The 24,815-nt window shown below is 47.5% G+C and overlaps 8 protein-coding genes across 8 annotated transcripts; 7 read left to right on the top strand and 1 right to left on the bottom strand.

The window, feature by feature from the left end:
* Positions 1 to 6: 6 nt before the first annotated feature.
* LOC120449808 (DNA N6-methyl adenine demethylase) lies at positions 7 to 6,222 on the top strand. The gene is made up of 2 exons (XM_039632453.2): positions 7 to 231; positions 4,333 to 6,222. The coding sequence occupies exon 2, from the start codon at positions 4,456 to 4,458 to the stop codon at positions 6,049 to 6,051; it is 1,596 nt and encodes a 531-aa protein (XP_039488387.1). The 5' UTR covers positions 7 to 231; positions 4,333 to 4,455; the 3' UTR covers positions 6,052 to 6,222.
* A 267-nt stretch (positions 6,223 to 6,489) lies between these two features.
* LOC120449819 (vesicle transport through interaction with t-SNAREs homolog 1A) lies at positions 6,490 to 7,810 on the top strand. Its single transcript, XM_039632467.2, has 2 exons — positions 6,490 to 6,687; positions 6,752 to 7,810. The coding sequence occupies exons 1-2, from the start codon at positions 6,594 to 6,596 to the stop codon at positions 7,348 to 7,350; spliced, it is 693 nt and encodes a 230-aa protein (XP_039488401.1). The 5' UTR covers positions 6,490 to 6,593; the 3' UTR covers positions 7,351 to 7,810.
* On the bottom strand, positions 7,419 to 8,898 carry LOC120449820 (ras-related protein Rab-14). The gene is made up of 2 exons (XM_039632468.1): positions 8,631 to 8,898; positions 7,419 to 8,453 (listed from the first exon to the last, which is right to left on the bottom strand). Exons 1-2 carry the CDS (start codon positions 8,808 to 8,810, stop codon positions 7,992 to 7,994), a joined length of 642 nt encoding a protein of 213 aa, XP_039488402.1. The 5' UTR covers positions 8,811 to 8,898; the 3' UTR covers positions 7,419 to 7,991.
* A 362-nt stretch (positions 8,899 to 9,260) lies between these two features.
* LOC120449811 (retinoid-inducible serine carboxypeptidase) lies at positions 9,261 to 10,917 on the top strand. The gene is made up of 4 exons (XM_039632457.1): positions 9,261 to 9,405; positions 9,481 to 10,266; positions 10,326 to 10,511; positions 10,566 to 10,917. Exons 1-4 carry the CDS (start codon positions 9,354 to 9,356, stop codon positions 10,859 to 10,861), a joined length of 1,320 nt encoding a protein of 439 aa, XP_039488391.1. The 5' UTR covers positions 9,261 to 9,353; the 3' UTR covers positions 10,862 to 10,917.
* Positions 10,918 to 11,512: 595 nt separating this feature from the next.
* Positions 11,513 to 13,634, top strand: LOC120449810 (retinoid-inducible serine carboxypeptidase). The gene is made up of 4 exons (XM_039632456.1): positions 11,513 to 11,669; positions 12,196 to 12,987; positions 13,052 to 13,237; positions 13,293 to 13,634. The coding sequence occupies exons 1-4, from the start codon at positions 11,603 to 11,605 to the stop codon at positions 13,586 to 13,588; spliced, it is 1,341 nt and encodes a 446-aa protein (XP_039488390.1). The 5' UTR covers positions 11,513 to 11,602; the 3' UTR covers positions 13,589 to 13,634.
* Positions 13,635 to 13,983: 349 nt separating this feature from the next.
* Positions 13,984 to 16,833, top strand: LOC120449807. The gene is made up of 2 exons (XM_039632452.2): positions 13,984 to 14,580; positions 15,001 to 16,833. The coding sequence occupies exons 1-2, from the start codon at positions 14,461 to 14,463 to the stop codon at positions 16,645 to 16,647; spliced, it is 1,767 nt and encodes a 588-aa protein (XP_039488386.1). The 5' UTR covers positions 13,984 to 14,460; the 3' UTR covers positions 16,648 to 16,833.
* Positions 16,834 to 17,573: 740 nt separating this feature from the next.
* LOC120449817 lies at positions 17,574 to 19,252 on the top strand. The gene is made up of 3 exons (XM_039632464.2): positions 17,574 to 17,984; positions 18,042 to 18,455; positions 18,519 to 19,252. Exons 2-3 carry the CDS (start codon positions 18,042 to 18,044, stop codon positions 18,969 to 18,971), a joined length of 867 nt encoding a protein of 288 aa, XP_039488398.1. The 5' UTR covers positions 17,574 to 17,984; the 3' UTR covers positions 18,972 to 19,252.
* A 249-nt stretch (positions 19,253 to 19,501) lies between these two features.
* Positions 19,502 to 22,480, top strand: LOC120449806 (pollen-specific leucine-rich repeat extensin-like protein 1). The gene is made up of 3 exons (XM_039632451.2): positions 19,502 to 19,699; positions 19,756 to 20,052; positions 20,107 to 22,480. The coding sequence occupies exons 2-3, from the start codon at positions 20,015 to 20,017 to the stop codon at positions 22,295 to 22,297; spliced, it is 2,229 nt and encodes a 742-aa protein (XP_039488385.1). The 5' UTR covers positions 19,502 to 19,699; positions 19,756 to 20,014; the 3' UTR covers positions 22,298 to 22,480.
* Positions 22,481 to 24,815: the final 2,335 nt, after the last annotated feature.

Below are 24,815 nucleotides of genomic sequence, written 5' to 3'. Positions count from 1 at the left end.
GCTGTAGCTGTAGCTGTAGCTGTAGCTGTAGCGATGATGATGTCGCTAGTTTCAGTTTCGTACACTCTGTGTTGAACGTTCGTTGGCGGCGGTTCACGCATCGCGTCCGCAGGTTTTTGCCGAGTTCCCGAGTGGTTCGAAATACCATAGTCCATAGAGACCTGGCTGGATTTTTAGACTCTGATTTGTGGATATATCTGAACGCATTTGCGTTACTCGGAGACACTGGATGTGAGTAGAGTCCACTGTGCGGATGAGTGATATATTTATGATTTAAGTAACTGCGATGTGTGTTTCGCTGATGTAAACAAACGGGGTCTTGAGATTCTGTCGCGTCGCTGCCAACGCCTCTTTGTTATTGTTTTGGTGTATTTGCAATTAAAAAAGCCGCATTTGCATGCGTGTTTGTGTTTGTTGTTGTGTGCGTGCCTTTGAAAAAACCCGCTTTTGTTTTTATTTGAGTTCCTTAGACCGCGCGGCGTCAGTGGGGTTTGTTTTGGTTTTGGTTTTGCATTTGCATTTGCCTATTTGTTTTCGCAGCCTTTTGTGTGGGTGTGATAAGAGTACATTGCCCGCTGATTTGGCGCCAATTGAATGAACGTGCTCCTCGGGGAGAGAGTCCTTGAATCGGCCAAGGACAATTGGAAATCGGAGTGGGCGTGTGCTGGTGGTCGGAAGTGGGTGCTCTTGGTGTAAATGGGGCATGACTAATAAGTAGGGCTGCTCACTGAAAGCTATTTTATTGGATTAGCAGTAGTCCTGTAAATAAATTATGCTTATTCGGATAAACGATGTGTTTGAGATGGAGTGGGCATTACCAATAGCTCTCAGCTAAAGTAAACAACGTAATAAAGGCTATATGTTCAGAATTTGATAATAATGTTTTAAATAAACATGCATATAAAACAAATATAAATTGTAGAACAACAGCAAACCCAATCTCTTTCACTTGGCAACTTAAATTGAACTACAATCTATTGTATTATTCTGCCAGGCATTTGCCATCCATATCTCACATTAATGACCTCATAGACATGAAATCGAGATACAAACACACAGCATAGACATAGTCTGTTTCTTTATTCCCATGAGTATATCTTCCCCCTCAAATCTGTAGGAACTCACAAACACAGACACACAGAAATCCGAAATTCGAATCATGGCATGCCATGCCATGCCATATAACATCCCATCCATTTATGCGCTGCTGCTAACCTAAAGCAGCCCAAAAAGGTCCGACCAAACCAAACCACCTTGAGATATAAGATAAATAAGTAAACTCATGCCAGGCCGAAGCCCAAGAAAGACGAAAACCAATCGCAAAATTACCTGACATCGTGAACCGAACCGAGTGAAACCCAAAACTACCAGCTTAATCCCCAGTGCGGCGGAATTCGGGACGGGGAAATACTTACTTTTATATATAGAGTATACTTTGCTATAGAGCATGGCCGAAAGGGCGCGAGGCAGAAGGAAGGCATGTAGGTAGAACGTCTAAACGAACCAACCGAGCCAAAAAACCGAACCGAAAACCAACAAACTTCCTAGGCGAACAATGGCTGGAGATACTGCGATACCGAGATACAAAAGATATGTGGCCAACAAAGGGAACCTGGGTTCGGTTTGGGAACTGGAACTGCAATTGGGATTGGGACTCTGACGCAGACTCAGACTCAGACACAGACCCAAAACCGAGACCCGGAATGGAGCATCATCTTGATGGCTCCGATGATAATGACGCTGCACGAAATTTCACGAAGAACCCAGGAGCTAAGGCAGCCCAGTCGACATAGGCAGCCATTAGGGTGAATCTGTGGGAGGTGAGGGGCGTCCGAATCGGAATCTGCAGAATGGGGGGAAGATGCAGGAGGACCTGCACGGGGAATCCCCCCGGGGACTGGCGAGGGACAACTCTCGAGGCGATTAAGATAAAGTGCCAATCGATATAAGGGAAAGAAAGGCAAGAACTGAACGGGCGAACTGAACTGAGCGAGCTGAGATGTCGAGATACTCGTACTTGGAGCTACATCCACGTCCAACGTCCGCATTCGATGCTCTGTATATATGCACAGGCTACGCCACAAAAATAGTAGCGGTAAAAGATTGTCGATACTCTAAAAACTATTTCCAAACCTATTTAATCACAATAATTATATATAATACATATATATTTTATTAGTTTTGTAAAGAAACAGACATGAACTGAGCTCTTGACAAGCATAAAGCTACCACAGTGTAATCTAAATTTATCACTTTTCAAAACCCACTGCTATTGCCTTGGCCGCTGCTGTGGATATATAGCCATACTCAACGTCTGAGCCATAGCAATAGCCATAGCCATAGCTTGGGCCATAGAGAGCGACATAAAAGGAAATATAAAACCATTTATAAAGCGAGTCAGTCAGGGGAGATTTGAATTGGAATTGATGGTGTAGTGCACTCGACTACGCCGTGGTGTGCGTGCGGATGTACACACAGATACGCACACACACACACACAAGCCCAAGGCATAGACGAAGCGCAGTCGCGTTGTGTGTGTGTCAAGGTGCGAGTACAAGATATATCTTCAAGATGGAGCAGTGGAAGGGTTCTTGGGTTTGGGTTCCTCCGGTTCGACTGAGTTTGGGTTTCTCGGGCAGCGAAACTTTGACGCTGGCAGCGCTGCTGCCAAGAAGTTTCCGGCACAAAAACTTTGCTCGAGCAGAGCGAACAGCTGCCCGAGGCACGAAAAAGGGACGGGAATCGAGTTGGAATCTGTCAGATAGAGCTATGGCACAGTGAGCAACCCCTAAACTGGCCGAGAGATACGGCTCGATTCCGTAAATCCATGTCAACAACTAGGACAATGCTTGGATGCTGGCTAACCACCACACGTAACCTCGAATCCATCCCTTGGGACTAACAAGAGCAACAATTGAACGTTTTATATTATTAGCAAATCCAAGTTGATCCTCAGCTTAATCAGCCCAAACTGTGCCATCAGTATTTAGATATTCAATTTGATTCAACCCCCATAACAATGTCATATAAACCTACTTTATCTTTATATTTAAGTTCCCTGGGCATTTTTCTGAGGAATATACAAATTTCTTCAAAAATACAACTTGAAACTTTAAAAGCACACATCTCGTTTTTAATTAGCAAGTTAGTAACAACTAAATTAACGTATTTTTGTAAAATTACCCCTCCCTTTTGTTATTATCATATTGTATATAGCTTTTAATTTAAATAACTCTTTAGATACTTACACAAATTTCTCTGAAAAGAACAGAAATCTGTCTATTTTGACCCGGTTTTTGAGTCACGAGAAATGAAACGGACATGCTGTTGGGATTAAGTCATCTCAAATCCCCCGAGCTCTGTTATAATCTGAGTCAGGCAGGTGCGTTCCGTTTCGTGACTCAGTCGAGCTATACAGGTCTATCTCTACTTCGGTACTCTGGAGGCGTACGAAAAGGGGGCGCGGCTAAAGTCGTTCGTAATAGCCAGGCATCTCTGTGAATCTCCAGCGGTGTGTATCTGAGCGATACAAAATACAAGTCACAAGTGGGTGTGTGTTTGCTCCGATATGGTTTTCTGGGGGTATGGCTTTGGTTCTGGTTTTTCGGTGGCTTTATTGATTTCCGAAGGCGTAAGCAGAGTTTTCAACTATGAGCACTTTTATAACGTTCGTTAATGTGTGTATACATATGTATCTTTATCTTTTTGTGCCGTCTCTGTATCTTTAAATTCTCTAGAGTGGTCGTGCTATTGGCAGATGCTATTTCGAGGTTTCGAGCTTGTGTTCTTATATAGATAGATATACTGTGATATACATTTTTATGATTATGTATTTGGGCTGCCATTATTTCGATGACTCATGCTAGAGCTCAATCTGTAAGAGATAGACACTAGATTGTTCGTCGAATTCATTATATGTATAATGGTTGTCCTTCTAGAGTTGCTGATTCATTGGCTTGTTGTTAATATCTGTGTTCTGGGAAAACACGATCAATCGGGGAATTCACTATTAATTTGTTGTTTTCTGTCTTATGCATGTACCTTTAAACCTGAAATATATGTATATATAAAACTCCAATTGCTTTGCTCTATGGAAATATTTGGCTCAGTTGCATTAGGATAATTTAAAAGCAGACACCTGTTGCAAAGTGCGCCAAGAAATAAAGGGTTAAAGGATGCCAGACCTGATGTCCTAGCCCAAGCCTTGCCAGACCGCGTAAAATCTGACGGTACATTTTGAACGCGGGCGAAACGAAACATACAAAAAATCGCAGATACTTAAATTGAAGTTAAATTACCAACTTAATAATGTGTGCAAACACTCTTTTGCAGATTCCAGTGGATTTGTTTTAATATTATTTTCATTCCGTTGCCTGGCGAAGCGTGAGCAACGCCAGCACACCAGCATTTAAGATTCGGGGCCAACAGCAATTCCATCCGCATCCGCAGGTCGAGATGCCGACCATCCGGCGGTGCTGCATCATCGGATGTCTGTCCAATTCGCGCCAGCACCCGAGCATGCAGTTCTTTGCGTTTCCCCGCCCGGAGAACCCCTTCCACAAGCTTTGGAAAGAGGCGTGCCACGCCTCCCTGAGGCGTATAGTGCCCTTCAAGAAGCCGGTGGTGTGTGCCCTGCACTTTGACCCCAGTGTCCTGGGGGGCAGGAGGCTGCAGTCGAATGCGCTGCCCACCCTGCGCCTGGAGGTGCCCTCCAACCTGGAGGCCGTGGAGCAGCAGGCCATGGTGGAGGAGATCGAGAGGAGCCGAAAGTGCGCCTACATCAATGCAGTGGTATATGAATGGCTAGTGAGAGCCAACATCAATCCCCAGCTGCGAGGCAGCATAACCCACGGAATGATCAAGGACAAGGCGGAGAATGCCCGCCAAGTCATTGGGAGCACATCCTTTATAGCGGACAATCGCTGGTTGAACCGTTTCCGGGAGACTCATCTCCAAGGATTCGCCCAAAAACTAGCCAGCAATCAGTTGAAGCCTCTAGGATCCTCCCTCTGGATCCCGGACATCGTCCAGGATCTGGCCCATCTCTTTCCGCCCGCCAGCGCCGAAAGAGTGGCCAAACTGGAGGAGATGCCCGAGCAGTACATGAGCTACATGCAGCAGTACGGGGAATACGAAGAGGATGATGACAGTATGGATGTGAAGGAGCAGAGCTATCAGGAGCAACAGCAGCAGCAACAGCAGCACTTCGCTCTCCAGCAGCAACACATGCAACAGCAGCAGCATCAAATGGCCCACCCATGGCCACCGTTTCCTGGTCATCCCGGACATCCTACTCCGCATCCCGGGTTCGCCAGCTTCAACGACTTTTACTTTGAGCGGCATCAGCAGCAAATGCAACAGCAACTCCAGCAGCAGCAGCAGCAGCAGCAGATGCAACAGTTTCCACCCACTATGCCACCTCAAAGGGAGCCCTTTCAGCCCCAATTGCCGCCAAATGTTCCTTCGCAGCGGGCCAGTCCCTTCCAGCCCGTTCAGTTGGCCAAGAGACCCAAAATGGAGTCACCCGATGACGACGAAGTGCAGGAGATCAACTCTGCGATGACTTCACCACCACATCCGCTAGCAGAATCCACTTTAACCAGCAAGCACAGTCGAAGTTCCAGTCCCAACGAGCAGAACAACAACAACAGCGGGGGAAGGGACAGTGCCAGCAGCAAGGAGAACGCCCCCAAGGGAGGCGGAGCTAGTGGCAAATCCACGCCCGCCCTCTCCTCCAAGGGAAAGGACTCGCCTGCACCAGCGCGAGCTGCGTCCACCAAACCCACCTCCGCTCCCGCCTCACCGAAGAAGATTCCCAATGGATCCAGCTCCGGGGGCAGCCAAACCAATGGACACACATCCCCAGACCACGAGGATAAGAAGGCTTTGTCCATGCTGAAGGAGTTGGAGAGCTACCACCAGGCCTTGGAGTACCTCAAACCGCTGGAGGACTTTGTGCTCTTCAAGGAGAACTTTCGAGCTATTGGGCTGCTCTCCCAGTTGGAACTGGTGCTCCGAAAAGGGGACAAGGCCACACTGGTCGAGGGCTAAGAGTTTCCTTCATCGCGGATCAGAAATGCACAAAACACAAATGTGATGAACAGTGTACATATGTATCAAGTAGTATTATTGAATCGTACTACAGCCAAAACCGTTGCTTAGGTTAACAAAGAATCTCCACTCGCATAAAGCTGAACCTAATTAACTAATTTATTAATTACTATAAGTACAATAAAATAAAATTTATAAAGTAATAAACAAGTATTTCTACGTTGTTTTCATTACTTGTTTAATACAGAAGATGGTTATTGATTCATAATTCCACACTTTTTAAATCGGACTTAAAAATATCTTATCAGATCAAAAATCGTAATCCTTGAAACCGGCCGTTACTAATACATGAGTATGGCAACGTTGCCTCGAAATCAGAGTGACCACATCCTGCAAAAATTTATGGATTGCTACTCACTTCGTGAGTTGGTCACACTTTATCAATGTTTACTTCTTTTCTACGAAAAATCAGGGAAAATTCGCGAACTAAAACAAAGCAAATATCATAAGCAACTGGATAAGAAGGAATACCAACCGCACAAATGTCGCTTCTAGGGCAATACGAACAACAGTACGCCTCGTTGATAGCAGAAATAACTGCCCATATTGGACGTCTGCAGCAGCAAAACAACAATAGTGAGTGGGATGATTGTCCAAGGATTGTCCCTTATGGTAATTACCATTTGCAAATTTACTCCAGGCGAGCGTCATGATTTGTGCAGCAAGATCGACTCCAGTTTGCCCGAGGCCCAGGAGTTGCTGGAGCAGATGGGCCTGGAGGTGAGGGAGCTGAATCCTGGACAGCGGAGCAGTTTCAATGGAAAGCTGCAGGTGGCCCAGGCGGAACTGAAACGCCTGCAGGCGGAGTACAGGATGACCAAGGACAAACAGCGCTCCCAAGCCAACGCATTCACCACTCTGGACTTGGGTGACAGCTATGAGGATGTGTCCATAAGCACAGATCAACGCCAACGCCTCCTGGACAACTCGGAAAGGATTGAACGAACGGGAAACCGGCTAACCGAAGGATACAGAGTGGCTGTGGAGACGGAGCAACTGGGCGCCCAAGTCCTAAACGATCTACACCACCAAAGGGAAACTCTACAGGGCGCCAGGGCACGACTTCGAGAAACCAACGCCGAGCTGGGCAGAGCTTCCCGCACCCTGAACACCATGATGCTAAGAGCGCTGCGTGAGAAGGTGGTGCTGTATGGAGTGGGTGTCTGCTTTGTGGTAGCCGTGGGCGTCAGTCTCTACTTGACCTTCGCACCCAGTTCCAGCAGCTCCGTCACCTCGTAGTTATTTTAGCTAGCAAACCAAAAACCACTGATCTTAGCCCAAATTCAAATGGCGTAGCAGCCTGTCCATTCCAGTTTCGTGAGTTGATTATTTATTGTTTAGCATATGTTACTTTTACGAGATATTCTGTGGAAGAAAGCTGCAGACTACGCACTAATCTATATACGATAGGATGGGGTAATTGCAATAAGAGTCGACGCTCAGTGTAGATATCTGCTGATCGTTTGAGTAATGAGTTATCAATGTCTATATATGTTGCTGTCCTTTAACCTTTAAGATTATTTTGACTTTGTTGTTAAGCGAAAGAATTCTTATTACTTCCTAGTTCTTTGTTGTTATACCCGAGATCTTTCCACAGATTACTAACCTATCCTACGAGTGAACCCCATCCTAGTTTACGTGTACAAAGTTTAAATGGTTAATGTTTGGCGCCTGGTTAATATAAACTAAATCTACTCTATGACTCGTGTTCGCATTCGGGACGTATTTTTCGTAAAAATTCGAAATGAACATGTATCTAAAAATCATAACATAGCCGTGAGCTGTCAATAAATAAAGGAAACAGTAAAAATGCATCTCTGCATAAGCATTGAGCCCGGTGGCGTTGGGGGTGCCTAGCCGAACTCAATGTTCCCCAACTGCTAGCAGCCGCAGGAGGAGGCGTCCTCCTCGTTGGTCGCCGCACCGCTGCTCGCAGTGTCCACCTGGAAGCTCTTGTGCTCCAAGGCCTGCAGTTCCATCTTGGAGCGATTGGCGTGGACCAGCTGCCTTGAGATGTCCCGGAACATCTCCTCCACACCGGCGCCACTGCGACAGGAGGTCTTGTACGTGGCGCTAATCAGTGAGTGGCACTGCTCGCAGAAGGCCTCCACTTCCTCGTCGCTCACCTCCGGCTCCCTGCCCTCCAGATCGCTCTTATTGCCGCAGATGAAGATCTTGGCGTTCTCAGCATAGGTCACAATGTCCAGCAAGTGCTGCGACAGCGAGTGGAACGAGGCGGCGTTGTCCAAGGCGAAGACCAGGATGGCGCCCTCGGCGAACTTGTAGTAAGAGGATGTGACCGAAGCCACGCGCTCCATGCCACCGGTGTCCCAGAGTTGGAGCTGCCAAAGAAGGCGATATATACATGAGTGTCTGGCCACACAATATGTTGCATTCCTAAACAATTTGGCTTTTGTCTAGACAAGACAATTGTTTACAACATTTATCAAAATAGTTGAATGATTATGGTAATCAATTTGACCATTCAACTGAAGCCTAGTAAAGGTTCCGGAACGCACCTTGATCTGCTTTTCATTCACACTGTACTCCCTATCGATGTGGTCCAATCCCAAAGTGGATTTCCTGTCCGTATCCGTGACAAAGGTGTTGGTGGCAAAGCGCCGGAACAGGGAGCTCTTGCCCACTCCGTAGTCGCCGCACAGGATCACCTTCTGCTTGGGTATGCGCATCGTGGCCATGGCTGTGATTGCTCGATTAAACCCGAATTAATCCAATTATTATATTACTTTGCACCTGCAGACACAAAGGCGACAACAACAGTGAGAGAACAGCTGTTTCTGCCAAAAACAATCAGCTTCGCAGCGTTGCCAGCCTTTTGAACGTTGTCGATGACCGATAATTCGAATTCTCTCATCGAATTCAAATGGTCTTATCAGTTGTGATCTATTTTCAGATTTTGTTTTGGTGTAACAATATCACCCATTAATATATATTGTCATTCAGTCTCAAAAGAGGGTTTAATACAAGTATCTCTTAGTTTCACCAGTTGTCTGTGGTTAGTGCAAGTACTCTGTACTTATGATTTTAACATTAGTTGTAGCTACTTAAGAAACCGGGAATCGCAAAAACGGTTATAAATAATAGACAAAAATAAATAAAAAAAACGATCAGATCGATAGAAGTTATCATCTTTGAAAAACTATTATCTGGTGTCAACTTCTGCTGATAGAGCTGTACCCGTTAAATAAGCCCGTGAGCTTCAGTATCACGCCCAGTTGAAAATGTCGATCTGGCTGGTAGCATTCCTGGCGTTGTTCGCCGCCTTGGCGCACGGTAAGAATCGTAAATCAGGCGCTATCTCCGAAAGGAAAAACTGTAATCTTTAAACGAACAAATGGAAAATCCTAGGTAAACCCGGATACGGGCCTGGAGAGCAGGACTGGGGCTATGTAGACGTGCGTCCCGGTGCTCACATGTTCTACTGGCTGTACTACACCACTGCTAATGTTTCGAGCTATACCGAGAGACCTCTGGCCATTTGGCTGCAAGGAGGTCCTGGTGCCTCTTCGACGGGATATGGAAACTTCGAGGAACTCGGTCCCGTCGACTTGTACGGCGATTGGCGCAGCTGGACCTGGGTGAAGGACATGAATGTCCTTTTCATTGACAACCCCGTAGGCAGTGGTTTTAGCTACGTGGACAACACGGCCTTCTACACGGCCACCAACAAGGAAATCGCTCTGGACTTGGTTGAGCTGATGAAGGGATTTTATACCCTGCACCCGGAGTTCGAGGAGGTGCCGCTCCATATCTTCTGCGAGAGTTACGGCGGAAAGATGGCTCCAGAGTTTGCCCTCGAACTGTACTACGCCAAGGAGCGCGGTGAAGTCAAGAGCAACCTGACTTCGGTGGCTTTGGGAGATCCATGGACCTCGCCCATCGACTCGGTGCTCGCATGGGGTCCTTTCCTTCGGGAAATGGGAATCGTGGACCACGCGGGATACAATGCCATTCAGGAGGCGGCTAACCTCACGGCTCAGCTGGTGGAGGAGGAGCGATGGATTCAGTCCACCTATCAGTGGGGCAACACCCAGTGGGAGGTGATGAAGGCCTCTAAGGGCGTGGACTTCTACAACGTGCTGAAGGAGACGAAGGGTGGTCTCTACCAGAGAGCAAAGGCCTTGACCTCCGAAGGTGAACCTGACGTTTCGATATTAAACGACCTTTTTTTAAGCCCTGATACTTTCCTGCAGAACGTCTCTATCGCACCATGGTGAAATACGATATTGACGAGGATCGAACCCAGTTACTGGAGGAACTGATGCGGGGCCCGGTTGCAGAAACCCTGGAAATACCCTCGAATGTCGTCTGGGGATCGCAGAGTGGGACCACCTTTGACATCCACAGAACCGACTTCATGAAGCCGGTCATCCACATTGGTAGGGAAATTACTTCTTACATAACGAAAACATCTGACATCTATTGAATGATAGTGAACAAACTGCTGGAGAAGACTCCTCTGAAGGTCGGCGTATTCTCGGGTGGCCTGGATTTGATTTGTGCCACACCGGGCACCGTGAACTGGATCGCCAAGCTGGACTGGAGCCGAAAGGACGAGTACCTGGCCGCTCCGCGCAACGCCATCACCGTGGACCGCATCTTGGAGGGCTATCAGAAGACGGGCGGCAACTTCACCATGTTCTGGATCAACCGAAGTGGTCACATGGCTCCGGCGGACAACCCAGCGGCTATGAGTCACGTGCTTCGGGAGTTTACTTCATTTGGGTAAATTCTCTTAATGAGACTATAATAAACTCAGTATGCAAGCCAGTTGGTCTAAAAATAGAGGAGTGTTTTACTATAGGAAAAATGCTAATTGTAATGGGTTTTTGCTGATGGAAACTTTGAAACTTATCTTCTTAGTTATTTCGAAAAATGTGTGAAGTTTGTAGGTGTCGCTGTCTACTTTTAGAAAAGCATTAGCCAGGTTTTTTAAATGGGAATGCAAAGAATTAATGAATATATGATTCTTTGAGCAACCAATGATGAAATTATTTTTACTCAATATAAAAGTATGTTGATGATTTAAGATGAGCTTTTAGGAGACACTTTAGTTATCTTCCACGCGTGTCACGTGGGATGAACTGCAACTCAAAGCGAAAAACAAAAAGAAAAGCCTTCGGAAAACCCAGTCAAGATAGCGGAGTGCAATCTATGCGATGATTTCGAGGCTTCATAGGCTCTATCTGAATATATGACACAAAGATTCGCCAAATCGAACGAGTGTCAAGCACAGATTGACCGAAAAAGCCGCGTCACCGTCCGGGGAAGGGCCATAAATACTCTGCAAACAGAACTCCCCCGTCCGCAGATTACGAATTCCAGGTGTGTCAGGTGCTGTGGCTATTTTACCTTCGATGTCTGGGAGCAACCAGCGATCAATTGGCGGTGGAACTGCCAAGTGTGCGGTTGTGTCTTGATCGGAGTCTCTTGAAATTGAACTTGGAATTGGAACTGAAACTGGTGCACCATGAGTGGACGCGCTATCATCGCTCTTTTGGCCCTACTGGGAATTGCCGGCTTGGGTTCTGTTGACGGTGAGAAGCGTGATTTGTATTCCAATCAGGGGTGCTAATCAGCGAGAAAGTGTTCCACAACAAACGGTTCTTTACGACTTGTAGAACAGGTCAACAGAACTATCAGTTGCATACTTTGCCTAATTTTATATCCGTAAAAACTTATGTCTCGAATTGGGACAAACCAAATTACCTTTGTTAAACGATTTAGTGACAAACCGCCTATCGATTTAATTGCCATGAGATGGCAAGTGCTTTTGTAAGACAATGCAATCAACTATCTACAATATCTTCATCAATTAATCTTATCTAAGTGGCTACTCGTGCAGCCGTTTAATTTACTTAAAGGCTAGATTACTCAAGTGTTCCACAGAAATCAGGGCCTATCATGAAAGTCCGTTTATGCGTTCATAAATTACAAAGTCAAAGTAAATCAAACTATTTAATGTTAATTGGTAAACAAAAAGTGTGGCATAGTGAAAACAGCTAAAAACCGAGAGTGATAAAATCGAAAATGTATGCGAACTATACTTCAATTTATTCCCAGCTCGCAAGGGCTATGGATCTGGAGAGCAGGACTGGGGATTTGTGGATGTCAGGACTGGCGCCCACATGTTCTACTGGCTGTTCTACACCACCGCCAATGTCACTAGTTACACGGAGCGTCCACTGGCTATTTGGCTCCAAGGAGGTCCAGGTGCCTCCTCCACGGGATACGGAAACTTTGAGGAGCTGGGTCCCCTGAAGCTCGACGGCAGCTACCGCGACTGGACTTGGGTCAAGGACATGAACGTGATGTTCATCGACAACCCCGTGGGCAGTGGCTTCAGCTACGTGGACGGATCTTCCTACTACACGACCACCAACAAGCAGATCGCCCTGGATCTCGTGGAGCTAATGAAGGGCTTTTACACAAAGCACCCGGAATTTAAGACCGTGCCGCTGCACATCTTCTGCGAGAGTTACGGCGGAAAAATGGCCCCGGAGTTCGCCTTGGAGCTGGAGTACGCCATCCAGCGGGGAGAGATCGAGAGCAACTTTGTTTCGGTGGCGTTGGGAGATCCCTGGACCTCCCCCATCGACTCTGTGCTCTCATGGGCACCCTTCCTGCTGCAGTTGGGAATCGTGGATCAGGATGGCCACGACAAGATTGAAGCTTCGGCCCTGAAGACTAAGGACTACGTGGACCGCGAGAGGTGGACCCAAGCCACTCTGCAGTGGAGCTCCACCCAGTCGGTGGTGCTGCGCGAGACCAAGGGAGTGGACTTCTATAATGTGGAGACTCCAACCCTGGGCGATCAGTATAGGTTAATGTCCCGAGCTGCCATGACTCCGGAGGGTAAGATGCGTCGAGTTACATACTGAGCTGATTATCATAAACCACCCATCAACCACATATCCAGAGGTCATGTACCGCACCCTCGTGAAATTCGATGTGGATGAGGACCGCGACAAGTTGCTGGAGGATCTAATGCTTGGACCTGTCACCGAGGCCCTTGGAATCGACACCGGAGTCAAGTGGGGCGCCCAGAGCGGAACTACCTTCACCAAGCTGATGGGCGATTTCATGAAGCCAGCTGTGGATATTGGTATGTGCCAACGGTCTGGATGCTACCTCAAGTTATATCCCTTTGACATTTTTAGTGGGTGAGCTGCTGAGCAACACCACCGTAAAGGTGGGCGTGTTCTCCGGAGGACTTGACCTGATCTGCGCCACTCCGGGAGCCGTCAATTGGATCGAAGCCATGGAGTGGACCCACAAATCCTCTTACCAGGCCTCTCCCCGCGTGGGAATCACCGTAGACCGAGTTCTGGAGGGTTACGAGAAGACCTATGGCAACTTCAGCATGTTCTGGGTAAACAGGGCTGGTCACATGGTTCCTGCCGATAATCCCGCGGCCATGTCGCACATCCTGCAACACTTTACCAAATTCGGTTAATCGAATTGCTAGGGGACAAGCCTAAAATAAAGATTATATTCGAAAAGTATTGTCATTCTAAATGGGTGGGATTGTATTGCTTCGATTAAGTTTCAAATTAGAAGTGGAAATAATTGTAATAAATGTCAATGAAATATTTGTTATAATTTGCAAAAACTGTATTATAACATTGTACAGTTGATTTAGCTTGGGTGTTTTAAGTGTTCGTGAAATCAATGCATTATGAAACTGAAAACTAGAAATGTTCCCTTTAATCTCACGCCACTTAAAAAGCGATCGCCTGCAGCGTTGCCACATGGCGGGAGTAACAGTAAAGTTGTCGCATGCGCAGTTGCACCCTCTCAGCAGCTCACACGCACACACACCAGTCGGCCACGTTGCGCATGCTACTGAGAGGAGAGCGAGAGAGCGGTAGAGGGGCGAACAGAACATGAAAAACTGCGCGAGATAACGCGGCAGCTATTTTTGTATGGGTCGTCGTCTAGTTCGCACGGACATCGGAAAATACGCAAGGTGCAGTACACGGCCAGTTGGAAAATCACTAACAGCGGACAAATCGGTTGCCCAGAAAGTCACAACAAAAGCGAATAAAGCCAAAGTACACGGAAAGGCCAAGGAAAAGCGAGAAAAGCAATGACGAAATGATTTGAATTCGCTTGGCAGTCAACGCGCATAATCGTAGCCATCGCACACACACAGCCGCACGGACACACACACACAAGGCACACGGCGGGTGGGAGTGTGAGTGAGAGAGCGCGAAAGGGTGCAAGGGGGCGGGCGAAATTGAGTGGGCGCAGCAGCAGCAACAACAAAAGAAAACAAGACGAAAACAAACGGCAATTGCCGTGTAAATTGCACGGAGAACACAAACAATGCGGATACGCGAGAAACGCAAGTTGCAGAGGGAGATGAGGGAGGAGAAGCGCGGGGAGCGGGAGAAGAAGGAGCACAAGGAGTCCGCCAAGACGCAGGACAACAACAACAAGGCGAAGGTGAGTGGCCACAGTCAAGCCTGGCAAAGTGTTTCCACCCCATATTTACTCCTCAAAGAACGCACAAGTGCAAGTGACTTGATCTAGGAGTTTTATATCCTAAAGGATTGAAGGACTCTTTTGTTTTTAAACTCATTACTAAGGTTGTTTTAAAGTATCGGAAAATGCAACGTTGATCCCTTGAAACTCTTACTTTTTCAAAGTTTTTTTCTAAAGATTGTAACATAATATATAACAATAATACTGTCTAGCAGTAATTCGAAATCCAACAATTTAGTCCTTCGATGGCTTCAACCACATTATTCATGTTCAGAGGGAGCACTGTACGCGTACATTCATGGTGGCATTACTATGCACGATTTCAACTGTTACCACAATAATGCCCGGTAATGACAGCACTCTTTTTTCCCTCGTCGTTAGGACACTGACACGGAGGTTCCCACACCAGCTCCTGCGCCTGCGCCTGCTCCACCAGCAGCACCCACTTCGACTGCATCGCCCACATCCACACCCACACCCACTGGCACGCACACCCCCAGCCTGCCGGCCGCCGAGAAGGTGGCCTTCGACAATCGCATCAAGCGCAAGAATGTCCTTGCCCTCAACGAAAAGGTGGCTGCACTGCGGGAATACGATCGCCTACCGGTTTACAAGCACGTGGGCCGGCTGTTCAACTGCAGTCCAGATCAGATCAAGCGGATCGTGCAGCAGCGCCCGGAGATTCTGAACGCGTGGGATCAGCGAACGCGCAGGAGCCAGGACGCCAAGACCATGGAGACGAAGACAGTCAAGGTATCGATGCTGGGCAAGGCCGTATATGATTGGATACGCCGCATGATGTACTACAAGGACTTCAGCATCTCCGACGGACTCATTCAGAAGATGGCGCTGCAGTTCAAGAGCTCCATGGGCCTGGCCCAATTCTTTCCGCACCAGGAGTGGTGCGACAAGTTCCGACGCACCTACAGCATCCAACACAGCGACACCAGACTGCTGAAGATCGGCTACACGCAGGGCTACTCGGTGCAGATCAAAGACATCGTCAAGGATGTTATGTCCGAAACCATGCCAGAAAGTGGGCCGCGGAACGGAGAGGAGGACGACGAAGAGGTCAGCTTGGGCAGCCCACTGAGCAGCCATCCTCGCAGCTGTGCTGAAGACGAGGACGACGAGGTGGATGTGGACGGTGGCGGTGTCAGCGGCGAGGATGATATGGAGGAGGAGCCTGATGTTAAGCCCTCGTTGAGCGAACTTAATCTGGCCAGGGCTCTAAAGCCCTTGCCGCCGCTGGTTAGACTGCCACTGCAAGCCAACACACCGCCGGGCACCTCCCAAAAAGTACTCCTGGCCACACCCATTGTTCCGACGCAAGCGGGCGGACAGCCCATGACCATGACCATCATACCACTGGCCACTCTGGCTCAGAGCATCACCAAGGTGCCTGCCTCACACCCGCAGGACAAAGGACCAGTGGTGCCGCCACCCAAACTGGAGATCAAGCAGGAAAAGGACATCAAGGTGGAGCCCAAGGATTCGGAAGAGTTTCCGGCGGATCAGCCGGAGGCGGAGCTGCAGGAGAACGAAGTTCGAACACCAACGGAAAAGGAGCTTGAACTTCCACCCACTGTGCAAATCAAAGTGGAGCCAGAGGCGGAGTTGGAATCGGAAATGGACCAGGACCAGGACCCAGCGGATCTCGATGAAGACGCGAACAATGGTCGTTCCAGTGTCACTTCGCTGGCCGAGGTTCTGGCAGCCAATGTGGAGGACGAGATGGAGTACATCGAGCAGATGCGGCAGCGCAAGATGAGTTCGCCTGCGGCAGTCGAAAAGTCACTGAATCCTCGCCAGGGCACCAAACGTCGCCATGAGTCCGCCCAGGATGATAACAACAATGGCGGGGAATCTGGCCAAGGAAGTGGGTCAAGAGTCATCAGCTGCGCCGATGCACGCAAGTACCTAAAGCTCCTCGAGGAGTTTGCTCTGTACAAGGAGAACTACCGGCTGATTGGCCTGATCACACGAGCCGATGAGGTGATGCGGGAAATGGATGACAATGTGCCGTAGAATGCTCCAAACTATGAGTGCACCATGGAGTGGGGAGAGGAGGAGGAATAGCTGCAGCCAAAGAGCATACGCTACGCAAACTGATGCATCTAGAAGATGCACGTCGGTATCGGTCGGATGCAATCAATCATTAGAGCTAAGGCGGACATAATTTGTATTTGAACCAAATAAACGCAATCAAACCAAGTTCTTAGTGAGTGCATTTCCACTGGGGGTGTTTTTTAATGATATTCATTTGGGGAATATTTTATCTATATAACGTACTTCTTGCCTGGGAGCTATTGTCTTTGCCTCTGGTGTGAGTGGGCACGACGGTAGCCCCATTATCTTGACCTACGCTGTATGCTATTACAGCTACCTATTTCCACACATTTACGCCACAACAAAAAGTCGGCTAAATATACGCGCTAGATTGCCTTTTTTGCGAAGTGCGCATGTCTGCCCTTAGTTGAGCTTCTTCTTCTTATTTCTCGCCGGGCGGGAGGTCGCCCACTACCGCCCTTACACACACACACACATACACAATCAAGCCAAAAGGGAGAGAGAGAAAGAGCGCACGAAAATGAAAATAATGGAACAAAGAGGTCAATCATTGTATTCAATCTTACTAAAGAGCGAATTTCCCATGTTTAGAGTGAACTCTAGACATTTTCCGGATCTGTGTGTAGTTCCGAAGAACGAGTTAAAAATAAATTCAGATTTAGCCGATTTCCTCATGCCGACAATCTTGATTGGCGCTAAATTGGGCAAGTGCGCAGGTCTGCCCTTAGTTGAAGTCTGATTATCTGTTGTTTTCCGCTCTCTGCGCTCCCTCTTTCGCACACACGTGCATCGAAACGGAAATTGCGGGGGAGCTGTGGCTCGTTGTTTGTAAATACGCGACTGCAGGATGTCTTATATAAATTCAAAATTAAAACTAATATAACAAATAGATAACGAACAAAATTCGGATTCAGCTACGTTCTTGTTTGCCACAAATATACGGGAATTACATGATTTATTGCGCATTTCCACACGCACACATGTACGCGCTCCTCACGTCAGTCGACTAATCAATCACTCAATCGAGACACACGCACACACACACACACACACCCGCCCATTTCGGTTCTACATCAATTCAGTTTGTGATTGTCGCTTGAGGAGAGCATAACGCCGGTCGTCTGACTCGCCAGGTGGTGGAAATAAGTTAATACATATATATGCACGTCCAGATCCAGAGCAACTACAACAATCGGTGGGAGCATGTGAGGTGTTTGCCAACACTGCACGCTCCAAGTGGCAACTCTGGCGAACTGTAAACAACAACAGCTGCTTGACTCGAAACAACAAAAAAGGTAAATATTTATGTTTACAATGTAGTTGAGCTTACAATGAACAGTGTTGGCTGGCAGATGGCAACTGCTCTTCCAGATCGCTTTAGTGCGGGCAAACGGCAGTTCTGGCGCGAGTTTCTGGCCCTATATCAGGGCATGCCGGAGCTGTGGGACGTCCACCATGTCAATTATAGAAACAAGGAGCTGCGGAACCGAGCCTACGAGCTGCTGGAGAGGAAACTACGCGAGATCCAGCCGAATGCCACGCGCACCGAAGTGGGGAGGCGCATCAACATATTCCGTACCAATTACAGACGCGAGCAGATGCGAATCCTCAAGCAAAAGGAGCTGGGTCTGCACTCCGACCTCTGCAAACCGACTCTCTGGTTCTACGACTACATGGGTTTCCTCCTGACCCAGGAGACCTTCCAGCACAGGACCCGAAAAGGTCGTGGCGGCAGACAAAAGCCCGAGTTTGGCAGGGAAAAGAACGTAAGACAGCGGTTTTTAATGTTTGCATGATTTTTCAACAAATGAAATATGTAAATCGCTTAGGACAAATACAACTCGAAGAACACAGATCTCAACACGGACAGCGTTTGTGATTGGCCGACGAGAGATGACAACGCTTTCAACTACCAGTCCGAACCCACGGCGCCACAATCCGAAGAGGGTTCCCTGCTGAGTCCAAAAGTGGAGATCATAGAGCCGGAAGAAGGGCACTGTGATGTCAAACAGGAAACGTGTTTGGAAACTTCATTGGACCCGAAGGAACCCACATCCTCGATCCAAACAGATCCCGAAAATGAGCGAGGAACTGCACCCATGAAACTCAGCGAGTCCTCCGAAGCACTGGCCAGATCCTGGGCCATCCAGTACGAGGAAATGTCGCCCACGCAACGGATTCTGGCCCGAAAGGCCATCGCGGACATCCTGTTCGAGGGATGCATGGGCAACCTGCGAATAAACCGTGGTGAACAGCAGAGCACCGTGGGAAATCACTTCTGAATTCTATATTAACACTACCAAGTCATTGGATATTCCTGCATTTGTTACTCTACGACATTTGAAGCATTTCATATAACTATCACAATTGAAGTTTTCGAAAACTCAGAACTAAGCACTAAAGGCTCTAAAGAGAGTTCGAAACCACTCAGGCCATAATAACGATGAAGGAGGCATTGCAAACTAGAGGGTAATATAGGTACAACAAATACATTTAAGATTTAAAAGTGAATACAGCTTAAATATATCAACCAAACAGAATTAATATGTTTCTGTACAAAAGATATTATCCATGCATTTAAATTTCGCGCCTAAACACTACAGTGTTGGAAAACGGCGTACAGCTAAACGAAGCCATATAATTTAGAGATGCGTCTTCAGTTCTGCGAACGAAGAGAGTAAAATTTAATGGGCGGGTTCCAGGATTTCGCCCATAAAATGTCCTTGCAGATAATTCTTTTGTGTTATTTGAGAGGTGTTTGTTTGAGTTTTATATCGTCGGTAGTTTTTTACCTGTTTTATCTGGGGAGCAGTGTCACACAGTCACGCACACATCCCTCTTTAGATATTGTTTTGCTATCGTATCTGACTGAACAGGATAAAATAAGCGAAAGTGTTTCGGCGTTACCTGAAATTGTTGAAGTGCTGCGCAAGCGCCGGTCCTTTAAAACCACTTGCGCATCGATTTCGCAGGAGTAAACACCATTGGTAAGAAGCTAATGCGATCTGTGGTAAGTGGCTTGTCTATATTTCATATGAATTAGCATTTAACAGATGACTTTCGCAGGTACAGCAATCGTTTTCGAGGCTACATTCCAGGCATTCTGCAAAAGGATTCCTCCACTTCGACTTATTCGAGTCAATTGACTTCTTAACGACGGCCACTGAAACTCTGTGAGCCTTCTTAGGTTCCCAATACTTTCTGTATAGTTTGATTTGTTAATTCTTGGCAAAATTGCTATAACTTCAACGTCTGCGATGCAGCAAACGGCAGTAGAGTTTAAATTGCACATTTGCCGCCTTTCCTGAGCTGCCAAAAACTGTCAATGATGCAAAGGTGCAGTGAACTGGGCAAGAAATCCGCGTGAGTATGTGCACCTCCTATGCAAAACAAATCATCAACTCAATGCAATCGCAGGACCTGGCAGCTCCTAGTGCGCTTCGATCGCAACAACCTGAAGGTGAAGAAGGGCCCAAACGGTCACTATTTGGAGAGCAGTTGTCGGGATGAGTTGCGCAAGACGCTACCTGCCAAGTCGTTCGAGGAACTGATGACCTGGGTGGCTAAGTGGCTAAAGCGACTTGACGACTTGAACGGCATGGTGAGCCCTGGAGCGAGATCCCAGCAGGACAGCGACAAGGAATCCGAGTTACTCGCTGAGAAAAGAGTGAAAGAGGAAATATTAGCCAACCCATCAGTTGTGGACCTTTGCAGCGACGAGGAAGATGAGGAGTCAGTTCTTCGCTTTTCTGATAAGGAAACCCTGGACGCCGAATCAGTTATCTCCACGTCCTCGATTGTGGTCCTTGACGATGAGCTGGGCGAGGTCAACCTGAAGGACTATGCTGATCACGTCGATGGAAAACTGGATGAAGCCTCTTTAAGAAAGCGAAATCGCCGCGAGGAGGATAACACATCGTTTAACGCCAATAAGCAGACCTCGATAAAGGAGTTCTTGACTCCCAAAAAAACACAGAAAGAGAAAACTCCATCGCCTGTCTTCCGTCGCGCTTTGAAAACGTATGTCAGACGACCAAAGCTACCTGCAAGTGGCGAAGCAGGTGGCCAGGTACTGCGAGAACTGAACATCAAAGATGGCACCACATCCAACACCTCCTTCAAGGAAGATAAGTCATCCGACCTCATGGTTATTGAGGATATAAATCGAGAAGCTGCGAGCCATGAAACTAGCCAAGAACCAAAAACCCCAACGGATAAGGAGCCCAACCAAAGTGATATCAAGAAAGAGGTGCCAAATTGCAACGACTTGATCGAGAAAGAAACCTCAGCCAGCCAAGATATTAAACCAAAGTCTGATGTCCTGCGAAGCGTCTCAATTAAGTCGGACCCTGAAGTGCATTTGGCAATGAATGGAGAAGCAAAAGAAAATAATGAACCCAACGCAAAAAGCAAAAGTGAAAGTGAAAAGCCTGATATCAGGTTGATCGAGCAACCAAAGCAAGTAGAAGCAAAAGGCATACCGCTGGTGAAGGACTTACTTTCCACCGACTCAGAGGCTCATATAGAAGATACCCCCAATTCGAATGTAACTCCAGAAGTTCCCCCCCAATTCCCTATACATACGATTCGAATTCGTAGTGACCTGGTTTCCTCACCGGTGGATACGATTCGGGTTCGCACAGATCTGTTGCAGAAGCAATCGGATCAGCCACCATCACGTGCACCTGTTGACCCGTCCGAACCATACAAAGCACCGGGAACAGCTGAAAAGCGAAGATTGACACCGGAACAGTCAGGAAATCATTGCGATTCGACTGGCAATGGCTTGCACGGCCAGCCGAAGAGGTCAGCCGTGGATAGCTATAATCCCAAATCAGTGGCCACCTCGAATGTTTCAGCATATACCTCCAGCTACCAAGTAAATGGTCCATTACCAACCGCTCCATCTACCACGTCCACTTATCCGGCGACTGTTCTCCTTCCTGCTTCTCTAGTTTCCACGCTCAGTCGCCAACCAGTAGTTCCCCCATCCCCACTAGCCATATCCACTCAATCCTCTGCTGTGGCCCCCACACCAGTATTCAACGCGACATATCCACGGCCTCTCTCCGTGGTTGCTCCCACTGTAATCAACTCCAGCTATCCAGTGGATCCGGGACGAGCCAACTCGTTTTGGTACCCTCCACCGAATCAGCGTCCAGCTATTCCGGTGGTTACTCGGCCCAGTACCAGGCCCAATTACCAGCCACCTCCACCCCCTGCTCCGTGCACCAGCTCCAGTTACCAAAGACCAAACCCTGTGCCTGCTGTACGGCCTGGTGCTTTAAGCTATAAACCAATATTGCAAAGACCAGGAACTACACCAAGATATCCCGCACAGAACTCTTTGGCTCATGCGCCCGCTACATCCACCTGCTACCAACCACATATTCCGGCGGCTCCTGCTCCTGCTCCAGTCCCAGGAGCATCTAATAATGCGCATCCCACAGGATGCAATCGTTCCACCGACTTGACCAACATCATGGGCATGCTGACTCAGGTGGAGTTCTTCGCCTACGGCCAAAAGAATCAGGAGGCTTTCGATCTCGTCCGTCAGCTACGCCAAAGTCTTCAGAAGGGAGCGACCAGTAACCGCATTGCAAACTAGAAGGCTTACTCTCGAGGATTGCTTTCCTCGCTAGCTGTTAGGATTTGTTAAATACGCAATTATTTTTTGATAGTATATATCAAATAAAATTATTGTAATACAATACTAGGAATTCTGACAGCTGTACAGTTTACTGTATTATGTTATGTTATTAATTATATTAAAACATATATAGGTTTTTGACTTGATGTGTTGTTTTGGTCTTACTTTTAATGCTGAGGAAAGTGACTTGTAAATGGGTCAAGTCTCTGTGCTTAGTAGTGCTGCATCTGCAGACCTTTGCATTCAGCAGATGAGCTTACTTCTTACTATGAACCTTTCTGACTAAAACCTCAATAAAATGTATGTACAATGTACATTCATAAAGGAATTCATTAAATGTAACTGTTACCTAACTACAAGTAACAGGATTGATTCTACAACTTGCTGATAAGAATTAGCCACTATATCGCTGACCGCTGCTGTAGGGCCGCAATTAAGCTAGAAAAGGACAGGGAAAAATTCAAATCACTGGGAGGGAGATGCCGATTGGGGCTGGTTCCGATGGTTCTGCTGAGCTGTTGTAGCACTTTGCACCTGTCGTCCGCCCAACGCAAGTGAAAAATCAAGCGCAGCTTTAATTGATACAACAACCGCAGTGGAAACCCAGTTCTGGGTGAGATGAAGTTGATGGGGTGATGTTGCTGGCATTCTGAGATTCTGGGACTGTGGGACTCTGGGCAGCAGTTGCAGTTGCAGTTGCACGTGTTGCCCGCAAACTAGTCGCGGCAAAAATGCTGTAAGAAATGCAAGGCAGCTGCCGCTAAAAAGCGGGGGGCTCATGGGCCCCGATGCTTGGGACCCCACAATCGGCAGAATCAGGAGGGAAAAGCGCCCTTCGAGGGGCCGAGTCCTAAATGGGCATTGAAATTAAATGCAGCTGCTTTATTGACGCAGCAACTCGGTTCGGCTTCATCATCTATATAGAGATGACTACCTGGCCATTTCCAGATTTATCTATGATTTATGCATATAAACTATACTACTTTACTTACTTTTTATGTAAATGTTGAATTATTTAATAATATAAAGAAGAGGAATGCGTCTTAGGCACATAAAAGGCGATTATTGTTGACGGAACATTTTAGCTTAGCTTTAAATATGGTTAACTTATTGATTATTTACATATATATTAAGTAAACTCAAACTTTAATTTATTTAGAATATTGTTTCTGCATTTGAGTCATCTCTGAATGCATAGGATACGATGGGCTGTCGGGAGGAGAGCGTTGGGGAAGGCCTAGCCAAATCCGTGAATATGCCACAAACGCTGCTCCAGTGGGCGTGCGGTGGGCGTGGCAGTGCAGAAACGGAGTGAAATACCCGCGGTGGTCGCCGTTTTCCTCCACTTGGTGGGCGCCAGCAATCTGCAACAGCAGCGATCTGCGGCAAAAACATCAACGGCAACAATCTGCAGCAGCAACAGCAGCAACAGCAAAAGCAACAGCAACACAAACAATCTGCAACACGGCGCCTTTGCCTTTTTGGGACATTTAATGGGAGTTGCCGTTGCCTTTTTTGGTGCAACGAAATCAAGCAACAAAAATCATTTTATCGCTCGGTGCTTCTCTGCTTTTCCCCTTCGGTTGATGATGATATCGCTTGTTTGTTTGTTTGTTGCCCGTTTGTTGGTTTATTCGCCAGCCAATGCAGTTGCATTAAAGTAAACGCTTTTTGAAGTGCCTATCTGGGCGAAAGGAGCCGCATTTGGGCCTTAACAGCGGCTCAAATGATCGCAATTTGGCCAAAAAGCAGAGCCCAGCCCTCTGGAAATGATGCGATTATGAATTCGTTTGGATCAAGATAATCGGTGCATATATAAACTTCATCATGCCATGGATAGCTATCAGTAGTTGGTCAGCTCAGACCAAAAAAGACTTGAATATATGCCTAGTATTTCCAAATTAGTCGTGCCTATTTAATCTGTATTTGCAGACAGCCTTTTGTCGAGCTCGTATGTGAGTAAACAGTTGAACAATAACCAATTGCATTTCCCACACACAGCGGCACGCGTCGGGCACGAAAACCACCCCGAAATCAGAGGCGCATCCAGCGGATCGCAGGTGCGGATTCAGTGCGGGCGAGGTGGTGGTCACATAGGGGTGGGAACTCCATTCGATCCGGGCTCTGGACAGTCAGTTGCTTCTCAGCGCGTCGCGACGCGAGTATCGGGAATCCGGAGAGTCACACGAGAACCGAAACAGTTGCTCATGTTGGGAATGGAAGTGGGAATGGGAATGGGAATGGGAATACCCAATCCGAGGGAAATCGCTGCCAGAGTGAGGGTGGGATACTTGTGTCGTGTGAACTTTGGCGAGGAATTATTTGCCAACTAACCAGAGGTACCAGATACTCCAGAGCATAGGAACCAAATTCAAATTGAGTTGGAGCACATATTCTCAGGAGGTGTGTCTGACTTAATGTGGGAAACGATCCAGAATGCAAGTGGGTATGTGGGTATGAGAAGAATTCCTCCGAT

This window comes from Drosophila santomea, chromosome 3L, assembly GCF_016746245.2.
Source record: "Drosophila santomea strain STO CAGO 1482 chromosome 3L, Prin_Dsan_1.1, whole genome shotgun sequence".
Taxonomy (NCBI): Eukaryota; Metazoa; Arthropoda; class Insecta; order Diptera; family Drosophilidae; genus Drosophila; species Drosophila santomea.
The sequence above is the reverse complement of the archived record's forward strand: the minus strand, read 5'-3'. Positions and strand labels throughout refer to the sequence as shown.